The sequence below is a fragment of the Symphalangus syndactylus genome, chromosome 2, assembly GCF_028878055.3.
Source record: "Symphalangus syndactylus isolate Jambi chromosome 2, NHGRI_mSymSyn1-v2.1_pri, whole genome shotgun sequence".
Classification (NCBI taxonomy): domain Eukaryota; kingdom Metazoa; phylum Chordata; class Mammalia; order Primates; family Hylobatidae; genus Symphalangus; species Symphalangus syndactylus.
Genome location: NC_072424.2, coordinates 116298677 through 116323646, shown reverse-complemented (window position 1 = coordinate 116323646; position 24970 = coordinate 116298677). Strand labels below are relative to the sequence as shown.

Sequence of the window (24970 nt, the reverse complement as noted above, 5' to 3'; positions counted from 1 at the left end):
ATCTTTATCTATTGGCAAAACATTATGAATGTTTATTAAGTAGATGATGTAAATTTTTAGAAATGTCTAAAATCCCTTACTACTCTGTACATTTTATTTTATTGGCCCAGAAGGCATGGGTTGTGCTTTCTGCTGTGATGTTTTCCAATGTTCCAATGAGTCTGAAAAGCATAAGAATGAATGGGTCTGTCTATAGATTTAAAAATTGTATTTGAAGTATTTTAACCATGCATAAAGATGAGTACATCTAAATTACCTTAGTCATATACAATCTTCTATGCTAGATGTTAAACTTGATTTTTAAAAATACCCTAAAATGAATTAACAATCAGTAAAAGCACCATTTGTAGATAAGGTTGCCCTGAAAAATTTTCTATTTGAAGAGCTAAATTCCTTTGAGAAGCATTTCAAATGATCATTTAATACACAGCCCTGAGCGGAACTCTGTTATGTCTGATTTTTATTTCCCCTTTCTCCTCTTCAGCTTGGAAGAAAATAATGATCTTTATTGATTGTATAGTCCATATTCTTTTTTTTTTTTTTTTTTTTTTTTGAGATGGAATCTAGCTCTGTCGCCCAGGCTGGTGCAGTGGCGCGATCTCCGCTTACTGCAACCTCCGCCTCCCAGGTTCAAGTGATTCTCCTGCCTCAGCCTCCCGAGTAGCTGGGACTACAGGCACGTGCAACCTCACCTGGCTAATTTTTTGTATTTTTAGTAGAGACAGGGTTTCACCATTTTTGCCAGGATGGTCTCGATCTCCTGACCTCGTGATCTGCCTGTCTTGGCCTCCCAAAGTGCTGGGATTACAGGCATGAGCTACCATGCCCAGCCCCTATTTCATTTTCAGTTGCTCAAAGATTCAAATTTTATCTAATTCAAAATGCATGCATATGAAATAAACATGGCTCATTTCTGCATAAACTCCTGTGTACAATATTTTAAAATGACCCTTTTTAGTCAATATTGTTTAACAGTATTTGTGAAAAAGTTCTTGGATTCCAAATAGAGACTTTCAGTGCCTTAACTGCATTTGATACACTGAGGAGGGCCTGTGGGTTTGTGTAAATCGGGATGGGGGCAGGAATGGGCAAGGCTATGTCTATGAGTTCTAGAAGCTGTAGACAGCTCTGCTCTTAAGAAGCTTTTAGGTTTAGACATATAATCTTTGGCCTTCATAAAAATAATGAGGGTGTACTTTAAGATCGTACTAAAGATAAAAGCATGGGTGGTAACAGAGTCATTTATTTAAGTGGCCAAGGTTTAATTTTTTGAACTTTATACTTTAGGTTTATTTGGTTCCTGAAACATTTTACAGATGGTGAAACACAGTCTGATAAAACCAAGTTGTTCTAGAGAAAGAAAGTTATTCTGAGCTGAGAATGAATTCTGACCTCTTCACCTTTTGTGTGGATTGTGGCACCATTTTCTCTCCCCGCCTCTGGTCAAGCCTATTCAAACCTACTTGTCATTTGACACCAGAGTTCTAGTTAAAATGCAACACTGGCCCTACAGATTCCCCTCTGATCCTCCATCAGGGACCCCCTTGCCCACCACCTGCCACTCACCCACGGTGGCAAGCAAGACCCTGCGGGCCTGCCCTGCCTCTCTCCATCTTCCCCACCACCTTTCCCCACAGGGCAGTCCCATGACCTTTCACCAAAGTTTCAGCATATCTCCCCACATCCCAGGTCTGGGCTTTACCCGAGTCTCTTCTCTGTACTCTAATAGCAGGTGGTCCTTTAAATGAGGAGGGTGTGTGTTATCATTTTACCTAGGAACTTCACCATCATCTCTCTCTCGCTAGACTTAATCTTTATGTCATCATTTTTATCTGTGTGGGTGTGTCTTTTCCTCTAGACTGTGAACTTCCAAAGGTCAATGATCATGTTTGATTAATTTTTAACCTGGACACCTAACACAAGGCAGCGAATATGTTCTCTCTTTCTCTCTCTCTCTCTCTCTCTTTTAAGAGACAAGGTCTCATTCTCTCACCCAGGCTGGAGTGCAGTGGTGTGATCGTAGCTCACTGCAATCTCAAACTTCTGGGCTTAAGCAATCTTCCTGCCTCAGCTTCCTGAGTAGCTAGGACTACAGGCATGAACCACCACACCGGGCTAATTTTTTTTGTATTTTTGGGGGGATAGGGTCTCTCTGTGTTGCCTAGGTTGGTATTGAACACCTGGCTTCACTCAGTCCTCCTGCCTCAGCCTCCCAAAGCTCTGGGATTATAGGTGTGAGCCATCACGTCCAGCCTCAGTTTTTTCTTTTTTAACTGGGGATTAAATTTACCTCTCTGGTTCATGGGGGAAAAAAAAAAGATGATAGTCCTAATAGATGTAAAAATAGTTCCTGAGAAAGTTTGGGGGGAAAAGCAGATTGTCTCAAATTAGATATGTTGAACTTGAGATAATGTGAAATCTGAGTAGAGGTTAGCAAATGGAACTGAGGGCAGACAAATGAAAGATAATAGAAATGAAGGTTGAGCAGGATGTTTAAAGGCGGTAGCTTAAGCCATGGGCCAGCCGTCTTTTTCTCTTAAAGGTCCAGATAGTAAATATTTTCAGTTTTGAGGGCCATACAGCCTTAGTCGTAGCCGCTCAACCCTGCTGTTACAACCCAAGAGCAGCCTTAGACAATATTTCAACAATTATTTGAACAAATGGGTGTGGTGGTGTTCCATTACAACTTTATTATTGGACATTGACATTTGAATTTCATGTACTTTTCATGTTATGAAATATTCTTCTTTTACTTTAAAAAAATCATTTAATGGCTGGATTTGGCCAAAGGGTCATAATTTGCTGACTTCTGCTCTATGCTAACAAAACCATTCAAGTGTCAAGGGGAAATAAGTAAATAGCATAGGACAAAGGCTTAGGGACTAGATCTTTGAAGCTTGGTTAGACTTCGTTGGAATTCGGAGAAGGAGCCATCATCTGTAGGAGAGGAACTAGTGTGTTGCAGTGTCAATGAAGAGGATCAAGAGCTGGGTGGTTGGAAGTATATGATGAAGAAGATCATTAGGAAGGTGAGGAGAAAGAAAAACACCATTAGTAGGAGTCAGAAATTCACCGATGACCACTGAGAATTTTTTAAAAATTGAAATAAAATCTTAGACAATAGAAAAGATAGTATGTGGATATAAATTGGAAGCAGGGGGTATAGAGTAATTACTCGAGGTGTTGGCAGTTTAAGTCAGAGATAAGTAGGAAGACAGCCATGGGGTCTGCCACACTGATTCCCTTGCATGAAAGCCTGGCCCTTTATTAAGCAGAAGGCTGCTAAGCTATCTCTTGAGATTTTATTCATTGATTTAACATACACTTACATATGTTTACATACCAGGTACTGTTCTAAGGAGTTTATCAATAATAACTCTTAGTTCTCATCATGACCTGGTGATATAAACACTGTTGTTATCCCGTTTTACAGATGAGCAAACCAAGGCATGGAGGGGTCACTCCTCTAGTCAGTGGCTGGTAACCTGGGTAGGATGGTTCCAGAGGGGGACTGCTTTTCGCTGTTATGCATTAGTGTCAAGTTTTTCATGTCTAGTTCGTTAGAACATTTCTTTTTCTTTTTTTGCCCTGTGCAATGGGCCTTGCTTGTAATCCAAACACTTTGGGAGGATTGCTTGAGGCCAGGAGTTTGAGAACAGCCAGGCAACATAGCACCCTATCTTTACCAAAACTTTTTTTTTTCCGCCACTGTCGTACATGGCTGAAGTTGGCATCGGAAGTACCATGGATTTATATCTTTTCTGTTGCACGTATAAATTGAACAATTAAAAAATACACTTCCAGAAGAATACGGCTCTTCCATCAACCACAGCGTTGAGGCATGCAAATTATATGATGAAAACATTTCCCTGTGCTCATGCTCATATCAAGGATGTAAAGGAAGTGCTGGCAATTGATTGGGGGAAACTTTCTAATTAATAAGCACTTTCAAAATACAACTTAATATAGAACGCAGGAAATGTGATAGTTTATTTGGTTTATTTCCTGAAGATCTGGATTTTATGCTGTTACGTGGCAGTGTGGAATAATGCCCAGAGGATGAGATGTCCTAGGATGCTGGGATGGAAGCCTGCATTCTCCCCCAGGTTTACCACTTACTCGTGTGTAACCAAGTACAGTTGGCTCTCCATATCTGTGGGTTCCACTTCTGTGGATTCAAGCAACCATGGAGCAAAAAGATTTGGGGAAAGAACCACAATAAAAGTAATGCAGCAATGAAAAAAATACATATTTTAAAACCAACACAGTATAACAACTACTTACATAGCATTTACATTGTATTAGGTACTATAAGTAATGTAGAGATTATTTAAAGTATACGGGAAAAATGTGCATAGGTTGCATGCAAATACTACAGTATTTTATATCAGGGACAGGAGCATCCAAGGATTTTGGTATCCAAGGGGCATCCTGGAATGAATACAGAGGAACAACTGCGGCCACTTTCTATCACACTTAATATTGAGTGAGAAAGGAAATTACTCCACGCAAGATTCTTCCTACAGTTCATTTTCTGAGAGGAAAGAGCACTTCTCTGGTCCTGGGGGATGGAAATGTGTCTCACAGCCTGAGGAATCTCTCTCTCTTTAAAATGAGAGCCAATGAGATTCATTATCCAGAGTTTTGTTTTTCTGCCATTGCCTCCTTCAAGGTTTTGCTCAAATCTCACCTTTTCACGAGGACCACCCTGACTCCTACGATCCTGCAGCCTGGCCACCCTCAAACCCCCTTTTATGTTGCTCAATTTTTTTATTTTGTCTATTGCATTCAACTCCTCCTAATGTACCATAAAATTGTAATTTAGTGTCAAATAATTTAAGCTCCATGAGGGCAGGGATCTTACCTATTTTGTCCAATGACGTATCCCAACTAAATGAAAGAGTAGCAGTTAGCATCGGTGCCCAGTATTTATCTTTCTGATGAATGAATCTATATTCAGATGCCATTGTTGAGCACACGGAAAGCTACGTGCTATGGAGGATTGAGCATAATCAGGGTTTCTCAAAAGAACAATTTCTGTTTTCACTGGACATTTGCATGGTGACACTTAACCTCAAACACTTGTGGATTTTGCATATGAGTGTTTTTGCCCACAACTCTCCTTGTGTCTAATGCAATGAGCAGAGCGAGGTCACTCTTGCAGATAAATTTGTTTTCCAAAGGGGAACTTTGCCTGCTAATTTAAGGCAGCCACATAATCTGACTTACAGGCTCAGTCGTTTCTCATTTGCCATCTGGCAATTTAATTACTTTAAAATAAAGCTATATATAGAATGAAATAACACAAGTTGGAAATCTGTGATAATATGTATGATAAGATGGTAACGTTTCTATTTGTTTTTTTGTTTTGTCGTTGTTGAAAAAATAAAGGGCATAGAAAGACTTGAGAAGGAATCATTTCAACAGAGCCCATTACATAAATTTTATTCTTTGACTAAGAGCCTTTGTTATAAACTAAATGTTTTGAATTAGTGGATTATTACATTTTTCCATTGAGTTATAAGTCTGGCCCAAAGCTATGAAGTAAGAGTTGTCTAAATTGTTTCAAAAGTGTTTGGCCATGAAGTGGAACTGGGCTGAGATTTGAGTAAGGTTCTTTTCCTTTTTCCCTTGTCATAGTATTTCCGGATCTATATTCTCCTTTTTTTTCCTATCTCTTTACCCCTGGAATATGTTTTTTCAGTGCCTTCTTATACTCTGTTTCTGATTTCTCCGTCTCTGCTTGTGCTTCCCTAGTTCTCTGTGGTTAATTGCCAATGGGCGAAAGAACCAGTGCTCTGGATGGTAGATTCAAGTTAAAGAGTAACTCAGATAATGTTTGTTTGAGAGGACCGTGAGGGAAGGGCGATTGTGGAATTCTGAAAACCAGGAGCTTAAGTGACAATTACATTTAAAATAAAGAGTAAAATGATTAGGGTACTTTATCTAATTTATCATTTGGAGTGGGGAAGTTGTATTTTTTTGGTGGTTTTTTTTTACTTGATTGTTGTGGCAGCTAAATGCAAATAAGATCACGCTTTGGAACACACAATGCTGATTCTCAATCACTGGCAAAGAAGGGGGAGAAGACAGAGCATCCTAATTTGCACAAAAATGCAACCAAGTCATCATTTGCAGCTCCTTGGAGATTCCATTCTAAAGTTTTACTGCTTGTACAAGTTCCTTTGGTATGGAAGGCAGAGCCTGGGGCGTGGTTGGGAAGCAATAGTTTGGCTTTTTTCCCCCGCTAAATCAGTTCAAATCCCATATACCCTGAATTAACTGGAATTGCTCTCAGACTTGGCAGCTCCTGTAAAAGATCTGGGTGTTCACAGTGGCCTAATGAAATGGGGAACACATTTGTTTCATCTTGACTTTCGTAGAGGAAAATCTGCACTATTTTTGTGGGCTCAGAGAGGAGGAACTTCTGATCTGTTGGAGAGAAAACTGAATGAATGGGCACTGAGGCAGAAAGCCTGATGTGGCTGTCATGCAAATAAGAACCGTGATTGGCTTTCTCTTTCTTTCTGCGCACGATGTCACTGGCTGCTCTCGGCCTTAAAGATTAGGTTTCAGTATGAGTTTTTCAGGTTCAAGGACTATTAATGGTTTGTAACTGCCTGACAATAAGCTCAACCTCAAAGTTACATCAGCCTGGACAGATGTCTAAGGATATGAGACCGGGGGAAGAAAAGTTAGAATCTGTAGCAGAAGGACGAAGCTTGCCACCTGCCTACTGGGCTGAGCTTTTAATGTGATTTACATTTCTAAGCTCTATGTAGGTGCCCTGGAAATGGTGGTCTTCATTAATGCAAAGATTAAGTCTTTAATTAAACTTTTTAAGAAGAAAAGTAAGTAGTTCCTTTTCCCTCTACTACCTATTGTGTGCATATTTCCATATGTGTATATTTCCGTGTGTGTGTGTGTGTGTGTGTGTGTGTGTGTGTCCATGTGTGTGTTTTAGGTCCTTCGTTCTTTTGTGTGAAGAAATTAGAGTTTGAAACAGCATAATACGCATGAATTAAACTCTACTCTATACCAGGTTGTTTAAATACCTCAGACTTTTGTAACTGTAGGACGGTATTGTGTGATCTTAGCATGTCTTATTTATTTATGATTAGGGTTTTAAGTGAATTCACTTCTTTTGTGCTTTTCAAAAGAAGTCCTTTGAAGAGGGGGGAAAATTCTTGTACTTAATTTATGTTTCCCTTGATATCCAGTGTATGATTTTTTTATTCTTTGGCTAAATATGCAGCTGAGGTAAGGGAGCCTCTGTGTAATGTATCACATATTTCTGGTGGAGATAATCCCCTAAAACTCCCTGGCACTCTTTGTTGTGTATTTAAGAGCTCGAGCACAAACTGTCTAGACTGATCAGTGATTGTTGTAAGGTACAGAGCTTTTGTGGTGTGGCTTTATTGTGTACTTACAATTGACTTACATTTCTTTCATGTAGGTGCTTCTTCATTCTCTTGAAAATAATTATTTTTATAACTACTTGGCTTTGTTTTTACATAGTCGGTGGTTTATTTTATTTTAGTTTAGTTTAGTGTTTGGACCAGTGACTTACACTGGATAAATGTGCATGGGTAGGGGCATTGGTAAGAGGAGCTTTGGAGAAAGCTACAAAGAGCAGCACGGTGGGCTGATTTTCTGCAGCTCCTTGCTGAAGGCTGCCTTTGGATGAACAGATTAAAAGTGGCCCTGGCGAGAGTGAGGAACACCAGGGGAAGAGACTTTTTCATAGGAGCCAGTTGGTAGCCGTGCAGTAGGGCCGATGGTGCAATTGATGGTGCAGACACAAATGCCATTAACTTGGATTTGATTTGAAATTGTCGAATAGGAAAAGTTTCCATTTTCAATAGTTTCTAACTCTGAAGTATGGTAACTCAGTCTTTAAAATAAATGGACGTCAGCACAAAACACTGTGATGAACTCTGGCTACACTCTGGGGGGACATACGGTGAGTTTGGCCCAATGCTAGATTCTTCTGAAACACAAATGAGGGTTAAGTCAGGTCTTTGTGGATTTTGTGTATTAAGATTGATAGTTGTATGCACCATGCAAAACATTTGCTCAACAAGAGTTTACGTGAAATACTAGGTGCCGAATTCACATACTGCTTTTGTCAAATACTAAGCAGAAAGCACAATGGACATTTCCGTTTTTAACTTGATATCTAGTTCTCAATGTTTATTTTCTCATTTAGCAACTTATGGAGACGGTGGGGTCCTTTTGAAAATGAGTTATCCTGTTCAGATTCATAAGATTGTAAAATTTAGTAGCTGCAGAAAAGATGGTATGTGAGATGAGCGCTAGCGTGTGGCCCAGGTTTACAAGAGACAGTGACAGTTCGAAGTTTGGGGCCTCATTAGAATAATTTTTACTGTTCCTGCCACAACCATGTTTTGAGTTATTTCTTGAGCTAAGTACTTTATGTATATTGGTTCATTTGATCTTTAGAGTAGCCCTAATAACTGTGCTATAGAGTATGTTTAGTGAATTTTAGATATGCTCAAATGGATTTAATAGTTTATGTGTGTGTTCTCACGTTACTTTGAGAATTCATTTTATGGTCTAGTTTCCAGGTACATGTTATGTTGGGGACATGGATATGCCCAATGTGAACTCTGTAGCATAGATCAGAGTCAGGAAGACTTGCTCCTCACTCACAATTCAAATATCTGCTGGCTTTACAGGGGTTAGACTTGCTACCTCAAGCAAATGCCTCAGCACAAGGACTTTCTCCAATACCTTTCCAGTCTCTCTTATGCCTGGGTTACATGGCAGATATATAGAAAGTATTAAAACATTGTTGATGAATTTGTTTTGGTGCTGTCGGCCTCATTTTGGGCTCCACTGATGCCCCAACTTAGCTTATGTTGTCAGGAAAAATGAATTAGAGAGGTCTCAAGCCTCCAAGGATTTAAAGAAAAATTATTGTAGAGATTTATCTTAGTCTCAGGACTTTACCTGTTATTTTATCCTCTAGTGTCTTGGTCTCTTCTGTGCTGGGAAAATTTAGTTGAATTGGATTGTTTTGGGAAGAGTCAATTGCATTGTAATTTAAAAAATGTTTTAAATAAAAGGGTTTCATGAAAGCAAGAAATGCAGAGAGAATTTTGTAACACAAATGGATCTCCACATGTATTAGCTATGTCATTTACATGTAAATTGAATGTTTACGCTTAATTTTTTAAAAATGTAATTGAGTTTATAACAGTGATGCTCTTTAAATAATGCTGTAGAGGGAGAATATTTGCTATAAACCTCCTGGTAGGAAATTCATTTCTATCAGGACAGTCTAACATTTACTGTTGCAATGGCATTATACAGTTGAGTGACTGATATTTGTTGTGTGTGTGGAAGGGGGGTTAAGTAGGAATTGGAGGTCTCTATCAGTTCTGTCAAATGTTTTCAAACATTGGAGTAAAGGGAGGACCTAAAATGCTGGGAAGAAGTTAACTGAGCAAATGATTCTATGAAAACATTGTTTGGAGGGTGGACACTTTCAGCTTTTCCTTTATAAATAAAACACTGTGGGCAAGACCCCTGGAATCTAAGATCAAATCTAATTTAGGATTTGCTCCATTGCTCCCTTGCTGGCCCTTACCCTTGGATGTGTTAGGCATGGAAACACATCATGATGTAATGAACTTGTAGCCAATGAAGTTGACACCTGAATGTATTGTATCTTTTTTTCTGTAGCGGTTTCCAACCTAGATGAGGAAAGCCGATGGACAGTCCACTACACTGCCCCATGGCACCAGCAGGAGAATGTGTTCCTTCCCACCACAAGACCCCCCTGCGTTGAGGACCTGCACCGCCAAGCCAAGCTCAACCTCAAATCAGTACTGAGGGGTAAGATGGCATCCTCTGTGAGGATTTTTCTTGGGTTACTGGCTGCTGAGAGCATAAATTTGATATCTATCTATAAAACCAGATCTACTTTTATTGAATGTATAGTATGCTACGTCTTTATACGATATCATAAATACAACCTAATACATGCTGATATGGTTTGGCTGTGTCCCCACCCAAATCTCATCTTGAATTGTAGCTCCCATAATTCTCCTGTGTTGTAGGTGGGACCCAACGGGAGATAATTGAATCATGGGGGCAGTTTCCCCCGTACTGTTCTCGTGGTAGTGAATAAGTCTCATGAAATCTGATGGTTTTATAAGGGGACACCCCTTTTGCTTGGCTGTCAATTCTCTCTTGTCTGCCGCCATGTAAGACGTGCCTTTCACCTTCCACCATGATTGTGCGGCCTCCCCAGCCATGTGGAACTGTGAGTCCATTAAACCTCTTTTTCTTTATAAATTTCCCAGTCTTGGGTATATCTTTTTCAGCAGTGTGAAAATGGGATAATACACATGCCTAAGATGTTCTGGTCTCTGCAGAAACTTGCCTATTTGCAGATATGCAAATCTATTTCCAGGAGCCCACACCTTCTTAGAAACACTTTAGCATGTTTAACCGCCAGTGTTAATTTGGTCCAAATAAACCACTGCTGACATGGGCAGTTTTGCCACTGTCTTTTTAAAACCATTGTAAGTATTCAAAACCAATTTGTTTTTTTGAACACACTTATTTGTTCTGTTTAGTTCAAGCTGGCTGGAAAAAGGACCTATATATAGACTTTGAAGACATGCTGAATGGTTTGATTTATCGGAACTGGGCTATCATCCATCTGGGCTCCTCTGAGCCTAGGTTCTGCCAGCAGATGAGCAAGGTATACTTGGTCAAGTAGAAAATTTAGGAAGAGTGTATTCCTATATCTAGTTTAAAATTCTCATTTTTACTTCAGTTTATTGTGTTTTGTTTTTCTTACTGAGATGGAGTCTCACTCTGTCACCCTGGCTGGAGTGCAGTGGCGTGATCTCGGCTCACTGCAACCTCCACTTCCCAGGTTCGAGCCATTCTCCTGCCTCAGCCTTCTGAGTAGCTGGGATTACAGGAGTGCATCACCACACCTGGCTAATTTTTGTATTTTTAGTAGAGATGGGGTTTCACCACATTGCCCAGGCTGGTCTCAAACTCCTGACCTCATGTGATCCACCCACCTCAGCCTCCCAACATGCTAGGATTACAGACATGAGCCACTGCACCCGGCCCAATTTATTGTTGATGTTAAAAAGTAAATGTGTGGCAAGGAGGGCAGCCTAAAGGTGATAAAGAAGGAAAGTAGTTCTTCAAAGAGGAAGGAGTAACTTGTAAAATTCAGACTTTTTCTTAGTACAACAAACCAAACTTCTTATTCTACCAGATGCTGCTCCTACCAGACTTCTCCTACCATGCAGTATTTGGGACATTAGTATACCAAAGAAGTATTTGTTATTTATCTGAAATTTAATTTAACTGGGGCTCCTGTATTTTATCTAATTGTGGAAGACTTGACTTTGGGAGAAATTCTGTCATTGATTCAAGGAAAATTTAGAAAAATAATTTTATCTTGTATGTCAGTCACTTATGAAGTGATTCATTCTTTAATGTACCACCACTATGATGACTGATAACACTTATTAAACACTTAACTCTAATGCCAGGTACTGTTCTAAGCCCACGAAATGTATTATCTCTTTTAATTTTCCCGAAGATCCTACTGCTTACGGTTACTGTGCCCAGATGGAAAAATAGAAGCACAACGATCAGAAACTTTCCCAAGATCTCTAAGTTAATTAGCAGTAGGACCAGGATTTAAACTTGCACAGTCTGAGGCTGTGGAGCTCATATTCTTAACTGCTACACTATACTGCCTTTAACAATGATTTATTTATTGGGAATCTGTTATTCTGGCAGAAGTGCAGAGTACAAAGGCAGGGTCCTAGCTCTCAAACACAATGTGGAAAATACTGAGGAGACAAATCAAAAATTGCTGTATGGGAATTAACGAGGGCAGATAATTTCTGCTTGGAGAGAGAAAGAATAACTATCCATAGGTTCACCATAGATTTGGTGTTCTGAACAGAACTGTGCAGACATTTCAGATCATGGCTCTATTTTTTGTTCCTTTAATCTTTTGTAATGCTTAGATTATCTAATGTATCTTCCAGTATCTTGTATCTCATAACTTTGCTATTGGACTATCCAGAAATGAGGGCATTGTTCGTTTCCCTTTTTATTTAGCCTGAGTAACCTCTGTCTTTAGTGACTTCAGTCTTAAATGAGAAGAATGGCATTCGTTTGGTTCTTTTGTAAATGGCCTTGGAGTTGTGCTTTGAGCTTTGTTGCTGTCATAATATTGGTCCCTTAATGTACCTAAATCCAACCAAAGTTTCTTCTAGATCCCTTTACTTCCTTGTGATTTATCTTTAGTAAATTGTGACCAGGAACTTCTTTACTTATAGTTCACCTTCCTCCACCAAATTACTAATAAGAATGTTAAATGGCACCGTTCCCAGGACAAATCCCCGAGGCAGTGCCTGGTTAGCATTTCTCTGCCCAGCTCCTAAGCAACAGAGCACTACATGGTCTGGCTTGTAGAAAACGCTTTCGTGAAGGTATGTGTGAATTTGAATATTCAGGCTCGGCTGTTTTTGATCACTTTCCAGGAAACTGTGCTTCACTCCCATTTCGTGTATTTTCAAGTTCCAGATCAGGACTTGACTTTTCTCCCCTTGAAAAACTGAACATCTGTTTATAGGCATTTCTGCTTTTCTTTTTGAATATGCAGTACGTCTGTATGAAATATCATCTATCCCCACTGGTTTTGCCTAAACTTGAATTTTATTTTGAAAAGATAAATGCTTTCATAATTGCTTTAATGCTCTAAAATGGTTCATCAAAGGGATTTACTATTAATAAAATTAATAACTTTGGAAAATTCCTGGAGCGCAACCTTTAAAGTCTGGATTTAAAAACTTCGTAAGAGATTTTAGATAAATTATAGACTTATGAACAGTGGTTGGGAAGGATGAAATGAGAAAGATTATCTGAGTTCTTTTGTTCTCATTTACTTTTAACCACATGTACAGAACTTCACGTACCTCTTCCCCTATATCATCTTAGCAACCTGAAATAAACACAACGTGAGTGCAAGGTATTTATTACCTCATTATCAGTGAAGATTAAAAAAAAATCAGTCTCTGAATATGTGGCACTATTAAGATTTGATGTTATATAAATTATCAGTCTAAGTTCATTCAACCTCAGCATTCTCTACTGAAAAGTATAGAAAGGTAGCTAGGTATTCACAGTGAGTAATCTATTTTGTTTCTTCTTCTATTCTTACTGTGTCCGTAATTTTAAGAAAAGAATACCATTCTTTAATATTAAACAAGTTATTACTTTTTCATCGCCATTAAATGCTTATTGTATGAATTAGTCTGTCAGTTTTTATGGGGAGCTAGACTACTCTTGGGAACCATAAAGTGTGAAGGGAAACAGCACAGCGAGTATCAATAAATGCATAATGAAATGTAAACATATACTTTTTAAAACAATGCATAAATCCTTAGTAGTTAACAGATTAACTGAAGAAGCCACCGAATTACGGGAAAATGTTTTGTGAAAAAACTGAGTTTGACTTAGTACATAAAAGCAGATAATAGACATAAATTAATCAATATTGAGCATCTGTTCGGTTCTATGTCAGGAGTGTTTAAATGAACGGATGAAAGTTCCTGGGTCCTCAACTTTAAAGAGCCAGGCCTGCTGTCTTGGCAGCAGCTTGTAGCAAAGCTTGTCTTGAGGTTTGCTACTGCAAGCTTACTGTCTTACAGTAGTAAACAGGCAGTAGTGTGATGGAGGTGTGCATGAGGTACGTTGTGCATGCAGGGAGAGAGGGCTCAGTCAGAGAACAAAGAAAAGCACTGGGAGGTCCCCTCACTCCCCCTCTCCCTCCTGCTCCCATCCCCACATGAGAGAGATAGTCTTTCAAGATGTGTAAAATGGCATTTGGAGCAGGCTCTTGTTCATGTATAATTTCGCTTTACTCTGATCTGAATATAGCAGATATCTTTTGTATTTATGGCTGGAGAGTCTCTGGAGACTTTGATAAAATTTGATGGTCACAGGCTTAGATTAAATGTCTTGGTTTTGTTTGTTGATTTGTTACTGGAGATTTAGGTAATGATTCACTGCTAATGAAGATACAAACATGTACAGGTTGAACATCCCTAATCTGAAAATTAGAAGTCTGAAATGCTCCAAAATCCAAAACTTTTTAAGCACTGACATGATGCTCAAAGGAAGTACTCATTTGAGCATTTTGGGTTTTGGGATTAGGGATTCTCACTCAGTAGTTATAATGCAAATATTCCAAAATCAGAAAAAAACCCAAATCTGAAACATTTTTGGTCCCAAGCATTTCGGATAAGAGATACTCAACATTTACCCAGATTTAAAAATGGCATTTTAATATTTGCTTCAATAGACATCTGGCTAGCAACAAAAAATAAATTTTTGAAGATGGATCCCATTATCTGTGAAGAATTCACTCAGCTTCTTACTGAGTTTCCAAAAGAAGTCTACCGTTTTTACATCCATCATTGTTTGAATCCTTCATGAACTTCATTGGAGATAGCTGTGATGATAAGTAACCTAAATCTGGCTAAATTTTTATCTGCATAGTTTTTAGCTTTATGGGAAGGGCTACAACTAAGTGGAAAAGAAATCAAAAGATAGGAGTAAGCTGAATGAGAGGTTCAGATTTTGCTTTTTTGTAACCTGTAGACCTCATTTGACAACTATGAGCATATTAAAGGCTGAAATAAAGACATGTCACTTTTAAGGCGCCATCCCCAAAAAGCCCAACTTGAGAGAGAGATAAACATAATTTCTCACAGTATGTTTAACAGGCACTTTAGTTACTGTCTCTGTGTACACTCCTGCCTGAATTAGTTCACAGAGCAGCTGTTGTTGGCGTCAGAAATGTTCTCTAGTCACAGCTCTTTCCTGAAGAAATGCATTTTAGCAGGTCAGCGTGTTCTATGGCTCTAGAATTTAAAAAGTGTGAGCACAAGGAGGAGTGTTGAATCTGGCCTATGTCATTCAAAGTCAGAGGGTTATATTTATTATACCAGAAAGGATAGGAGTTGAGAATTTATTACACAATGTGAAAAAATAACTACTTACACCAAGTGATTAAAAACAATGGTGCACACATTGACCTGTTTAACATTAAAGAATGATTTACCATCTGGGCGCAGTGGCTCACACCTATAATCCCAGCACTTTGGGAGGCCAAGGCGGACGGATCTGAGGTCAGGAGATAGATACCATCCTGGCCAACGTGGTGAAACCCCGTCTCTACTAAAAATGCAAAAATTAGCGGGGTGTGGTGGCGCATGCCTGTAGTACCAGCTACTCAGGAGGCTGAGGCAGGAGAATCGCTTGAACTCAGGAGGCGGAGGCTGCAGTGGGCCGAGATCGCGCCACTGCACTCCAGCCTGGTGACAGAGCGAGACTGTCTCAAAAAAAAAAAAAAAAAGAGAATGATTTACCTTTCCTAAAATTATGGACTAGATTTCCAAGTTGTTCCAGCCAGATTTCTCTACAGTTACTGACAGCAGACTTTGAGGGTGACTGCATCCACCCTTAGCTGTCATGAAGCCTCCTAGCTCCCTTTTGGCATAGACAAGTATGTTTGTTTTGGGAGAGATTATGGGCCTCCTTCTGGTTTGATGAGGGTGCTTGTCTGTCTTATTTATCTGCCTAGAGCACATGGGTCCCTGAGATACCGCAGATACCCCTTGTCTTTCGCCATCGGTTCTCCACTTGAAGGTCCTGTGGCACTTTCCCAGGACTGTCTAGGAGGTGCCTTTGTAGGAATGGCCTGTGGACATTGATTGAGAGCTCTCCCTGATGGCATGATGCATCTGCCCACCACCTCAGACAGGCCCAAGATGAACATCTGCTTTGCCCACCTTGTGCTAACCACATTGAATTCTTCATCTTTTTTTCTGTAACTTTAAAAAAAATATGACATATAACAGAGAGAGGTGCATAAAACATGTATGGCTTAAGAAATAGAGTGAACACCTGTATAACCTTTACCTAGGTCAAAATGTGACCTAAACTTCAGAAGCTTCCTGTTCCTGCTTGCTTGCCTTTCTTTTTTCTTTTTTTCTTTTTTTTTTTTTTTTTTTTGAGACAGGGTCTTGCTCTGTTGCCCAGGCTGGAGTGCAGCAATGTGATCATGGCTCACTGCAGCCTTGACTTCCCGGGCCCAATCCATCCTCCCACCTTAGCTCCCTGAGTAGCTGGGACTACAAGCACACAACACCATGCCAAGCTAGCTTTTGTATTTGTAGAGATGGGGTTTTGCCATGTTGCCCAGTCTGGTCTTACACTCCTGGGCTCAAGTAATCCACCTGCCTCGGCCTCCCATAGTGCTGGCATTACAGGTGTGAGCCTCCACACCCAGCCATCTTCCTGCTTTCTAACAGGAGAAGTCCAGGTGTCATGTGAAGTACTTTGAGTCACATCTAAATTCCAGTCCTGACTCTGTTACATACTAGGTATAGGTTACTTGAGTTTAATTTTGTTTGTTTCTTCAACATTTTGATCTTGTTTTCTCATCTATAAAGACCATAATATCTGTTTACATGGGAATGAAATGAACATATTCATGTAAAGTATTAATACCTCAATGTACCTGCCCCTCAATGTGGAAGTTATAAGTGTCTGTGGAGGGAGGGGTGCATTTTAATTGAAGTGCAGTGGAACACAGATATAATTTTATAAATCTCAAATGGCCTCATGATTTAATTGGGGCTTTCTCTCCTACCTGTTGTGCTCCAGAGATATACTGTGGGGAGGAGGGATAAAGGAACAGAACAAGGAACACCTTCTGATGACAGTGACAGACGCTTAATACTCAGGCTCGTTTCATCCACATGAGCAAGATGCCTTTCCCCACTCACCATCAACCTCTGAAAGACCCCTAGAATGCTGGAGCTGGAAGGAGCCTCCCAGTCCTCTGGTCAGTCCCCCTTTCCATTTTGTAGATAAGCAAAACAAGACCCAGAGAAGTTAAGGGTTCCTGGTGCTCACACATGCTGGCCTATTCTGATCTCGGACCTCAAGAGCACTGAGGAGACCTGTCCCTTTGATGCCCTTTCAGCTGCCCTGCACTTTATGGAAGTTCACAGGGACAGAGCTCACCCTGGGAATCTCATGGCCAAAGATGGATTTGGTTTCTTTAGCCAGTTAATTTAGAAATGCAAATTGGCTCATTGTTGCCTAAAGGTGGTGACTTCATGGTTGCTCCTGAAGTCTCCTCACTCACCCCTGATTTCATTAAAATTCAAATAAGTCTAAGAGAAATAAAGGAAGCATCACATGACATGTTTGATTAATATCTATAACCATTCTTTCATCTTAATGGCGTTTGGTGCTTATTTTTAGGGTTATAATTGGTCATTAGTAACTCAGTAGACTTAAAAAAAATAGGCACAGGTTGCAAGGGAAGGAAAGATAAACATTTGAAATTAATAAATACACTAATGATTTAGCACTTGCAGCTGAGTTTACAATTTGCCTAGTTTGCTACTTCCCAAAGAATACTTCAGTAAAATTGATGTGCAAAAGGAGAAGTTCAGATGTCTCTGGCTAAGGTATTTAAAATTTTTTTTTTTTGAGACAGAGTCTTGCTCTGGTGCCCAGGCTGGAGTGCAGTGGTGTGATCTCGGCTCACTGCAACCTCCGCCTCCTAGGTTCAAGTGATTCTCATGCCGCAGCATCCCAAGTAACTGGGACTACAAGTGTGCACCACCATGCCCAGCTAATTTTTGTATTTTTAGTACAGACAAGATTTTGCCATGTTGGCCAGGCTGGTCACTAACTCCTGACCTCAGGTGATCTGCCTGCCTCAGCCTCCCAAAGTGCTGGGATTATAGACGTGAGCCACCACGCCCAGCCACTTAAGATTCAAGCAAGACACTTTCGATTACTTATATTCATTTATACAATTTTAAATCATTTTCTAGTTGAAACAAATATTGGCATAGAATTGGGGGGCAGGAGGAGTGCTATGTTATTCTGAAAAAGCAACTGAACAGAGGAAGGAAGTATAATTGTCTCATATTTCGCAAAACCGCAGTAGCACTGACATCTTGTTTTGTTGTCATTAACGATTCCAGAAGATGAGACGGGAGACCAGAATTCTGGTTGCAGTGTTGTCAGTGGCAAGCTGCAGGATATTGGAAGTCACATCCCATCTTCGTACTTGGCTTCCGCCTCTGAAAAACAATTTATGATCTCTATGTTCCCTTCTAAACTCTAAAATTCTGATTGGCTTCTCAGTACTTAACTGTTTAAGGGTAATATGTGTGAAGTTAACTGACACAAAGATATTACTGACGGCTGAGCCTAAGTCCTGACAAACTGGGATGTGTAATCTTAAGTTTGTGTGGATGGAAAAATTGTCTAAGTGCATACTGCAAGTGAAGCACTGGGCTGGATGTTACAGTGCAATCAAAGATGAATGACGTTAATGCTTTCCTCCAGAGGCTGAAAGCTAGCCAGAGATAAGATGTATGTATGACTAGCTTATGTACAAGGTTCATAGCAGTGGTATTATTAAGCCTCACCCCTGGGTGTTATCTTTAAAACAAACTTGGTCAGCCTGCCCTAGTTAAAAATTCTTTACCAGCTCCCCATTACTAACAGAATATAACCTAAGCTCTTAGCATCTGGAAACCTTCCTGAACTCAAGCCTGTTTGTCTCATCTCATCTGCAGAATCACCTTTGCTCTCCAGACATCTCTGCTCCTCCACCCAATTTTTTTTACTTTGTGCCTTCATGTGTAATGATAAAGTCCTTCAGTTGGAATGCTAGCTTGTCTTGTTCTTCTTTCTGTCTACTGCATGTCCCAAGCCATACTTCTCCCTTCTGAACCACAACCTCTCACACCTAGCCAACTCCTGTTTCCCCTTTGTGAGTCATCCTTGGGTGCTAGAGTCACCCACAACCTTTCCTGGATTTCCCCTGGGTAGCCTCAGGAAGCCCTTTTCTACCTTGTCATGGAAGCTTACACTCCACCATTCCACTGCTTATGATACACTATATAATTGTGTTTGCATGTTTATCTCCCCACTTGACAGTAACATCCATGGGAACAGGGCTTTATCTTTTCACTTGTGTGTCCCCAGCACACAGTCCAGTGACTGGGACTGCAAATACTGTTGTGTTTGTAGAGGGCCTGAAAATGTTTGGAAAAGTCACCTAAAACACAGGAGAGAGATCAGAGTCAAAGCCGGGGAACAAGTGGTGAGAATGTGGAGTGATGAGATCGGGGATGGAGAGGGCCAGTGGTGAGGAGGAGGGAGGGTTGAGGCTTGGAAGCTTTACTTTAGGGCACTGGGAGAGACAAGTCTGCAAAAGAGCACAACAGGGGAAGAAGAAAGTCAGCCAGGATGAGGCAGTCATCATGGCGCTCACAGGTGGGGAGAGAGTCATTGTGAGAAGAGGCTGTTGAATCGGTTGTTAGGTGGCGATTGGTGACCTTTGAAAGGGCAGTTTCAAGGAAGTCTTTAGATTAAGAAGCCAGATTTCCTGAGATAAGAATGATTTTTATAAGCAGAAAAACCATAAAAGTAATTTTTTTTTAAAGAAAGAAAGGTGAGTGAATGATGCCAACAGAGCAGAGAGGGAAGGGATAGTATTTTGAGGTGGTGGCAGGGTACAACTGATATTATTACATGTTTTAAAAACTAGAGCTTATGAAAACAGGGCCGTTGACAAAAGGAGTCAACAGGAGGGGAAAGGATTGCAGATACACAAAGAGAATGGGAGGATGTTCCCTGAAGAAGCAGGAAGGAGGCAGTCAACTCAGGGCAAAGCGGAGGGTCGGAGGTTGCAGCCTGTGTCTCCTAGAGGGAATTGGGGAAGTGTGTTATGAGACGGAGCCGGAGATTGAGGCTGTTCATTACATGGTGTGGGAACCTTGCTTGCAATGTGGCCCCCGCCATGTTGTTAGTTCTTTGGTGAAAAGGACTGGCATCTACTTTTAGTCCCTAAAGACTTTATTTGGTGCTCTCTTGCTCAGGTCTTGTGAATTTAATTAGCTGACTTTTCAAAGACAAATGATGTTATTAAAGGCTTAAAAAAAATATGTGTGGTATTTCATTTGGCTCTATTGGAATTTTTGTCCTGAGGGAGAGTTGCCCAGCCGGATGAAACCATGGATTAAATGCCCTATTGAGAAAAAGAAAAGAGCAGACAAAAATATGGGATTAACAGAATGGGAATTATATACAAAAAGGGGCTATTTAACTTCTCCTATTGGATTTGATGGCACGGAATTTTCTATAATACTAAGTACTACTCTGGGGACAGTAACCCCGAAAGAAGTGCTTTCCTTGGTGTCCTTAACTTGGGAGGGGGATGTTGGATGCAAGAGCAAAGGAAAAATGAACAATCATTGCTTTTTCAGATCGTTAAAGATACGTGTTGCCCCCAACCCCATACCTTTTTTTTTTTTTTTTTTTTTTTAACGGTAAGCAACACAGAAAAGATAGAATGGCAAAGACAGTCATTTAAATGACCCAGGTCTTAACAAAGCACTACGGATTGTTTAAACAAAAGGCTTTTTGTTTTGTTTTTGTGTCTGTAGCCAGTCTGCTGTTTCAGCAATTCTATTTTAACTCCCGATAAAGTAAGTAACTTGAGTGGCCTCTATATTTCACTCAGGGCAGCATAAAAACACTACATTGAAGGTACTGTGGATAAGGTTTGTTATTCACGGTACAACCGAAGTCTCCGGTGTTGGCTTAGAATCTTTGCAGGCGATTTGATCTTGAGTAACCTTGGTGATGCTCCTCTGCTGCCAATGATATGACTTTTTAATTCTAAAGTGAAATGAGATCGCCTCCAATTTGGCGGCTCTCTCTGGTGGTGCTCAACTAGGACTTGCAGAGTCTCAGCACACTCACATTAATCATGGCATCAGAAAGCTTTCACCTTAATTTAAATTAGATTTAGTTCTTCAAGGCTTCTTAAATTCATTTGGGCATGTGACAAGAAGAAATGTTAAAAGCTGGTTTTCTGCAATGGCAAATGACATTTTAATAGTAATTCTTGCCATGGTGTGCAATGAAAAACAAAGCTAACAAACAGTTTATCCAGTGGCTCAAGTTTTAATGTTTAACTCCTAAGGTTTTTTGTTGTTGTTGTTTGTTTGTTTTGTTTTGGGAGGTTTTAACACTCTAATAGGAATTAATCACAGAGCAAGAATATTAATCAAAATGGCCTTTTATTTTTAACCCTTCTACATAAAATGAGATTGTCTGTGGTGTTTAATGTCAGTGACAGAGATATTGATCCCAAGACATGGGGGAAAACCAGTCTTTCTAAAATGTGTTAATGCATTGTTAACAAATTCATTTCCAGTTTGACTGTTGAGCCGATGACCACAATTAGTAGTGTATTTTCCCTCTGTGGTTCTTCCCAACCTGGTCATTTTATTTTGCTAAATATATAATGTAAATTGAAATGAGAAGTCATTTGGAATTGTGTTATTATAAAATAATTTTTAGGCAGTCTGCTTATCATTCCTTTTTTTCCCCCCTCCCCTGGCAAAGAAACCTGTCCATTTCAAAGGTAGCATTCTGTCACCACCTCCTCTCTTCCATCTTACTCCCCGCCTAAACTTGCCTGCAAGCTTTTTCTGAAAATGCAGCTTTCCTGTGGCATCTGTTCTGTCTGACTAGAAAGCTTTGGGGAGTTGCCCATGATGCAGTTAGCTTTTTAATCCTAGATTGGTCAGTTTCCCTGAAATTCTACTGAGGCAAAATTTCCTTGGATAGATAACCATGATGGTGCACCAGACATCATCTTCCTTATTCATTCTATTCCACCTACTCTCCTCTCATCCTCTTATTACTCAAATATGTGAGTTGTGGATGGGAGAAGAGGCCCATTTAATGGGAGGTCGGGTCATATGCGTTGGGTTAATGAAGGCGGAAAATGTGGCCGAGGATAAAATCTACCTGGGTGACCAATGGGGCCATCACCTTTGTCATATAATTACAGTACCCTTTCAAGCACGCTACTGAACAAATACAGATCATTCATTCATTTAAGGAACTCACTGAACACCAGCCAGCCACCCACATTGAGCCAGATCATGTAGGGCTTAGAAACCATTAGGAGGATTTTGGCTTTTACATGCAGAGCATGGAGAGATTTGAACTTAGAAGTGACATAATCTGACTCATTATTTTGAAATGGATCAATCTGATTGTGTGTTGAAAGTTCACAGTAAAGGAGACAGGGGTGTCAAAGTAGGAGACCAGGTGGAGGTCACCATCAGGCGAGAGATGGTGGTGGCCTGACCAGGAAGCTTTCCCTGCAGTTGCAGCTGGAGTGGACTGTTAAAATTAAGAACCCTCCAAGCATTTTAAGGAAATCTTGACATGTAAGACACACTTCTACAGTAGCAAAGCTAAAGCTTTTCCTAAAACAAAATGGCATTCTTTAGGGACTAAAAGTAGATACCAGATATAGCATTCCCCCACCATTGATCTGTACCATATCAGCTAAATTCTTTATCCTATGTTCCCTTTTAAGTTATTCGCTTGGCGAGTGTGGATCATTTGTGACATAATAAAAAGAACAGACCAACCCTCTTTTCCTTTGGGCCTTTTATCATTTGTCACACGGAATATGTAGGAAGCAAAATTCTATTGCCCTCTTTGGGAGCCCCACCTAACACCTCCTCTAAGTAGAGAAGACTTCTCTTTCACTTTCACTTCCACCCTAAATGGATACCATGTTGATCCCTTTAATTTTATTTCTACTTCTCTTTAGGTGTTTGCCTTACTCTGAAACAGTTTTCTCACGGTGTGGCTCACAGGACAGCTGCATCAGCATTGACTGAGGACTTGCTAGGAATCCAAGTTCTCAGGCTCCACCCCAGACCTACTGAATCAGATACGGGAGTGGACTCAGCAGTATTTTTATAACAAGCCCTCCCATGGATTGTGATGCACCTTAATTTGGGACGCCACTGCTCTGTACATTGGCCTGTGAATTTGTTTAATCAGGCAGCTAAACTGTAAGCACCTTGAAGGCTGGAGTGTAACCCTTTAGTCCCACTACCCGTTACAAGCTACAAGTTAGGATTCCAAGACACAGCTACCCAGTTTCAGAGTTGGAGTTCTTGACTGCTGCTGCTCTTCTCTCTAGTTGGTGGCAAAGGTGACTCGAGAAACTGGTGTTGATGCCTCTGTGTATTCATTCTATGTTTTCTCCAAGTTAGCTCTGCCTTGACTGGAAGAAGAGTGTTCAGAGGTTTAGAAAGAAATGGCTGGCCAAAGCACAGGTCAAGAGAATCACTGAACCTGGAGGTTGGAAAGAAAACATAATTGTCACCAGCTTGACTTTCTCTTTTCCAACTTTCTGGTGGTATAAGTCTAGATAACTTTCATCCTCTTTTTTTTTTTTTTTTTTTTTTTTGAGACGAGTCCCACTCTGTCACCCAGGCTGGAGTGCAGTGGTGCCATCTCAGCTCACTGCAACCTCTGCCTCCCGGGTTCAAGCAATTCTCCTGCCTCAGCCTCCTGAGTAGCTGGGACTACAGGCACCCGCCACCATGCCCAGCTAATTTTTGTATTTTTAGTAGAGATGGGGTTTCACCATATTGACCAGGCTGGTCTTGAACTCCTGACCTTGTGATACACCCACCTTGGCCGCTCAAATGTTGAGATTACAGGCGTGAGCCACCACGCCCAGCCTCCTCTTCATTTTTTAAGGCAAAGTAAGACTTAGTCCCTTCAGGAAATTTCCCTTTTCCCTGACACCAGGGTGATAGTTGGCATACTTTCATATTGGCCCTCTCTTTCTAGCTTCACCTGCAGCTAAGCACATTGTACTCCATTATCTGGAATGTTTTGTCTTTATAGATTCCATTAAGAGATAAAATATTTACTTTTAGAACTTCTAGAAAGTCTTGGGCTTAATCGTTAAAGGCATATATTTTCTCTTTTTTATGTTTTATGTCGCTTTGAATGCTGTGTCATTGAAGTGATAATTGGTGAAGAAGTGGTCTTATGGGCTCAAATTTGCATTTATTAGGAGGTAAATTTGAGTTTAATACTTGAAATATAAAAGCATGCTTTTATGCTGTTATACATATTCCCGTATAGCTACATAACAACTCTTGCTGTAAAAAGAGGGGAAGGGAGAAAAGAATAAATCATTAGTCTAATAATAAACCAAAAGGGCCTATTTATTTGAAACTTATTATTTAAAACTACTATAAATTATAAAGGAAAATATTCATAGAAAAGATCTGTATTAAATACACAGTGTCTTTAAGATTTAAAACAGCTTTTCACCTCTTTGATATGCTACACACAACTGAATAACTTAAATTATTTGAACATCTATTGTCTTTTAATTATGTTCTAGTTTGTTTATTGTTGAAGACAATTTAAATAAATTGAAGTTCAACTGCTTTGAAGAATTTATGGAAAATCTAAATATATTTTTGGAAAATTCATTGTGCATGAGTGACAAGGGAGAATCCTAACTATATCAGTATGATTTCTTTCTCTTTTCCAGTATTGCCAAGCCCAACAAATTAATGAAGGGGTAGGTAAATAAATCCCTTCTATTTTAAATGTACTTTGGTTTGATTTTTCATTAAGAAAATAAGTTCTCTAATATTCACAATACATGATATTCAGGTGCAGTCAGTTTTTCCTATGTATTTATTCGAAAGCTCAAACTAGATTATTTAGGTATACAATACTTCATTCAGCTATTGGACTGGAATTTATTTTCTTCTAAATATGAATGTCTATAGTCTTATGTATTCTCAGTCCTTCTGGACTAAGATGAAGTTTTGTGATAGAACTGGCCTTTTACCCTGTTACTATTAATCTGGTAGATTATTAACTGGGATAGAAGTTTAAAAACTTCGATCTACCAGAAACTTTATACCTGGGCTTCAGAATCTGTAAGACTGATATAGTAACTGCTTTCCTTCAATTCTCAGAGAATTATTGTAAACACAGATCA

General features: G+C 39.8%; 1 protein-coding gene across 6 annotated transcripts in view; it reads left to right on the top strand.

Moving 5' to 3' along the window:
• Nucleotides 1–24970, top strand: part of NHSL1 (NHS like 1) — a 148767-nt gene that overhangs the window by 66662 nt on the left and 57135 nt on the right. For 3 of the 6 annotated variants that reach the window (XM_055265374.2, XM_063622618.1, XM_055265416.2), the window contains one exon: nucleotides 9709–9861. In XM_055265374.2, coding sequence (XP_055121349.2) covers nucleotides 9709–9861 — 153 coding nt within the window. Of the gene's footprint in view, nucleotides 1–6521; nucleotides 6852–9708; nucleotides 9862–24970 lie in introns of those variants that run through there. The other 3 variants (XM_055265378.2, XM_063622624.1, XM_063622627.1) reach the window with 2 other exon arrangements.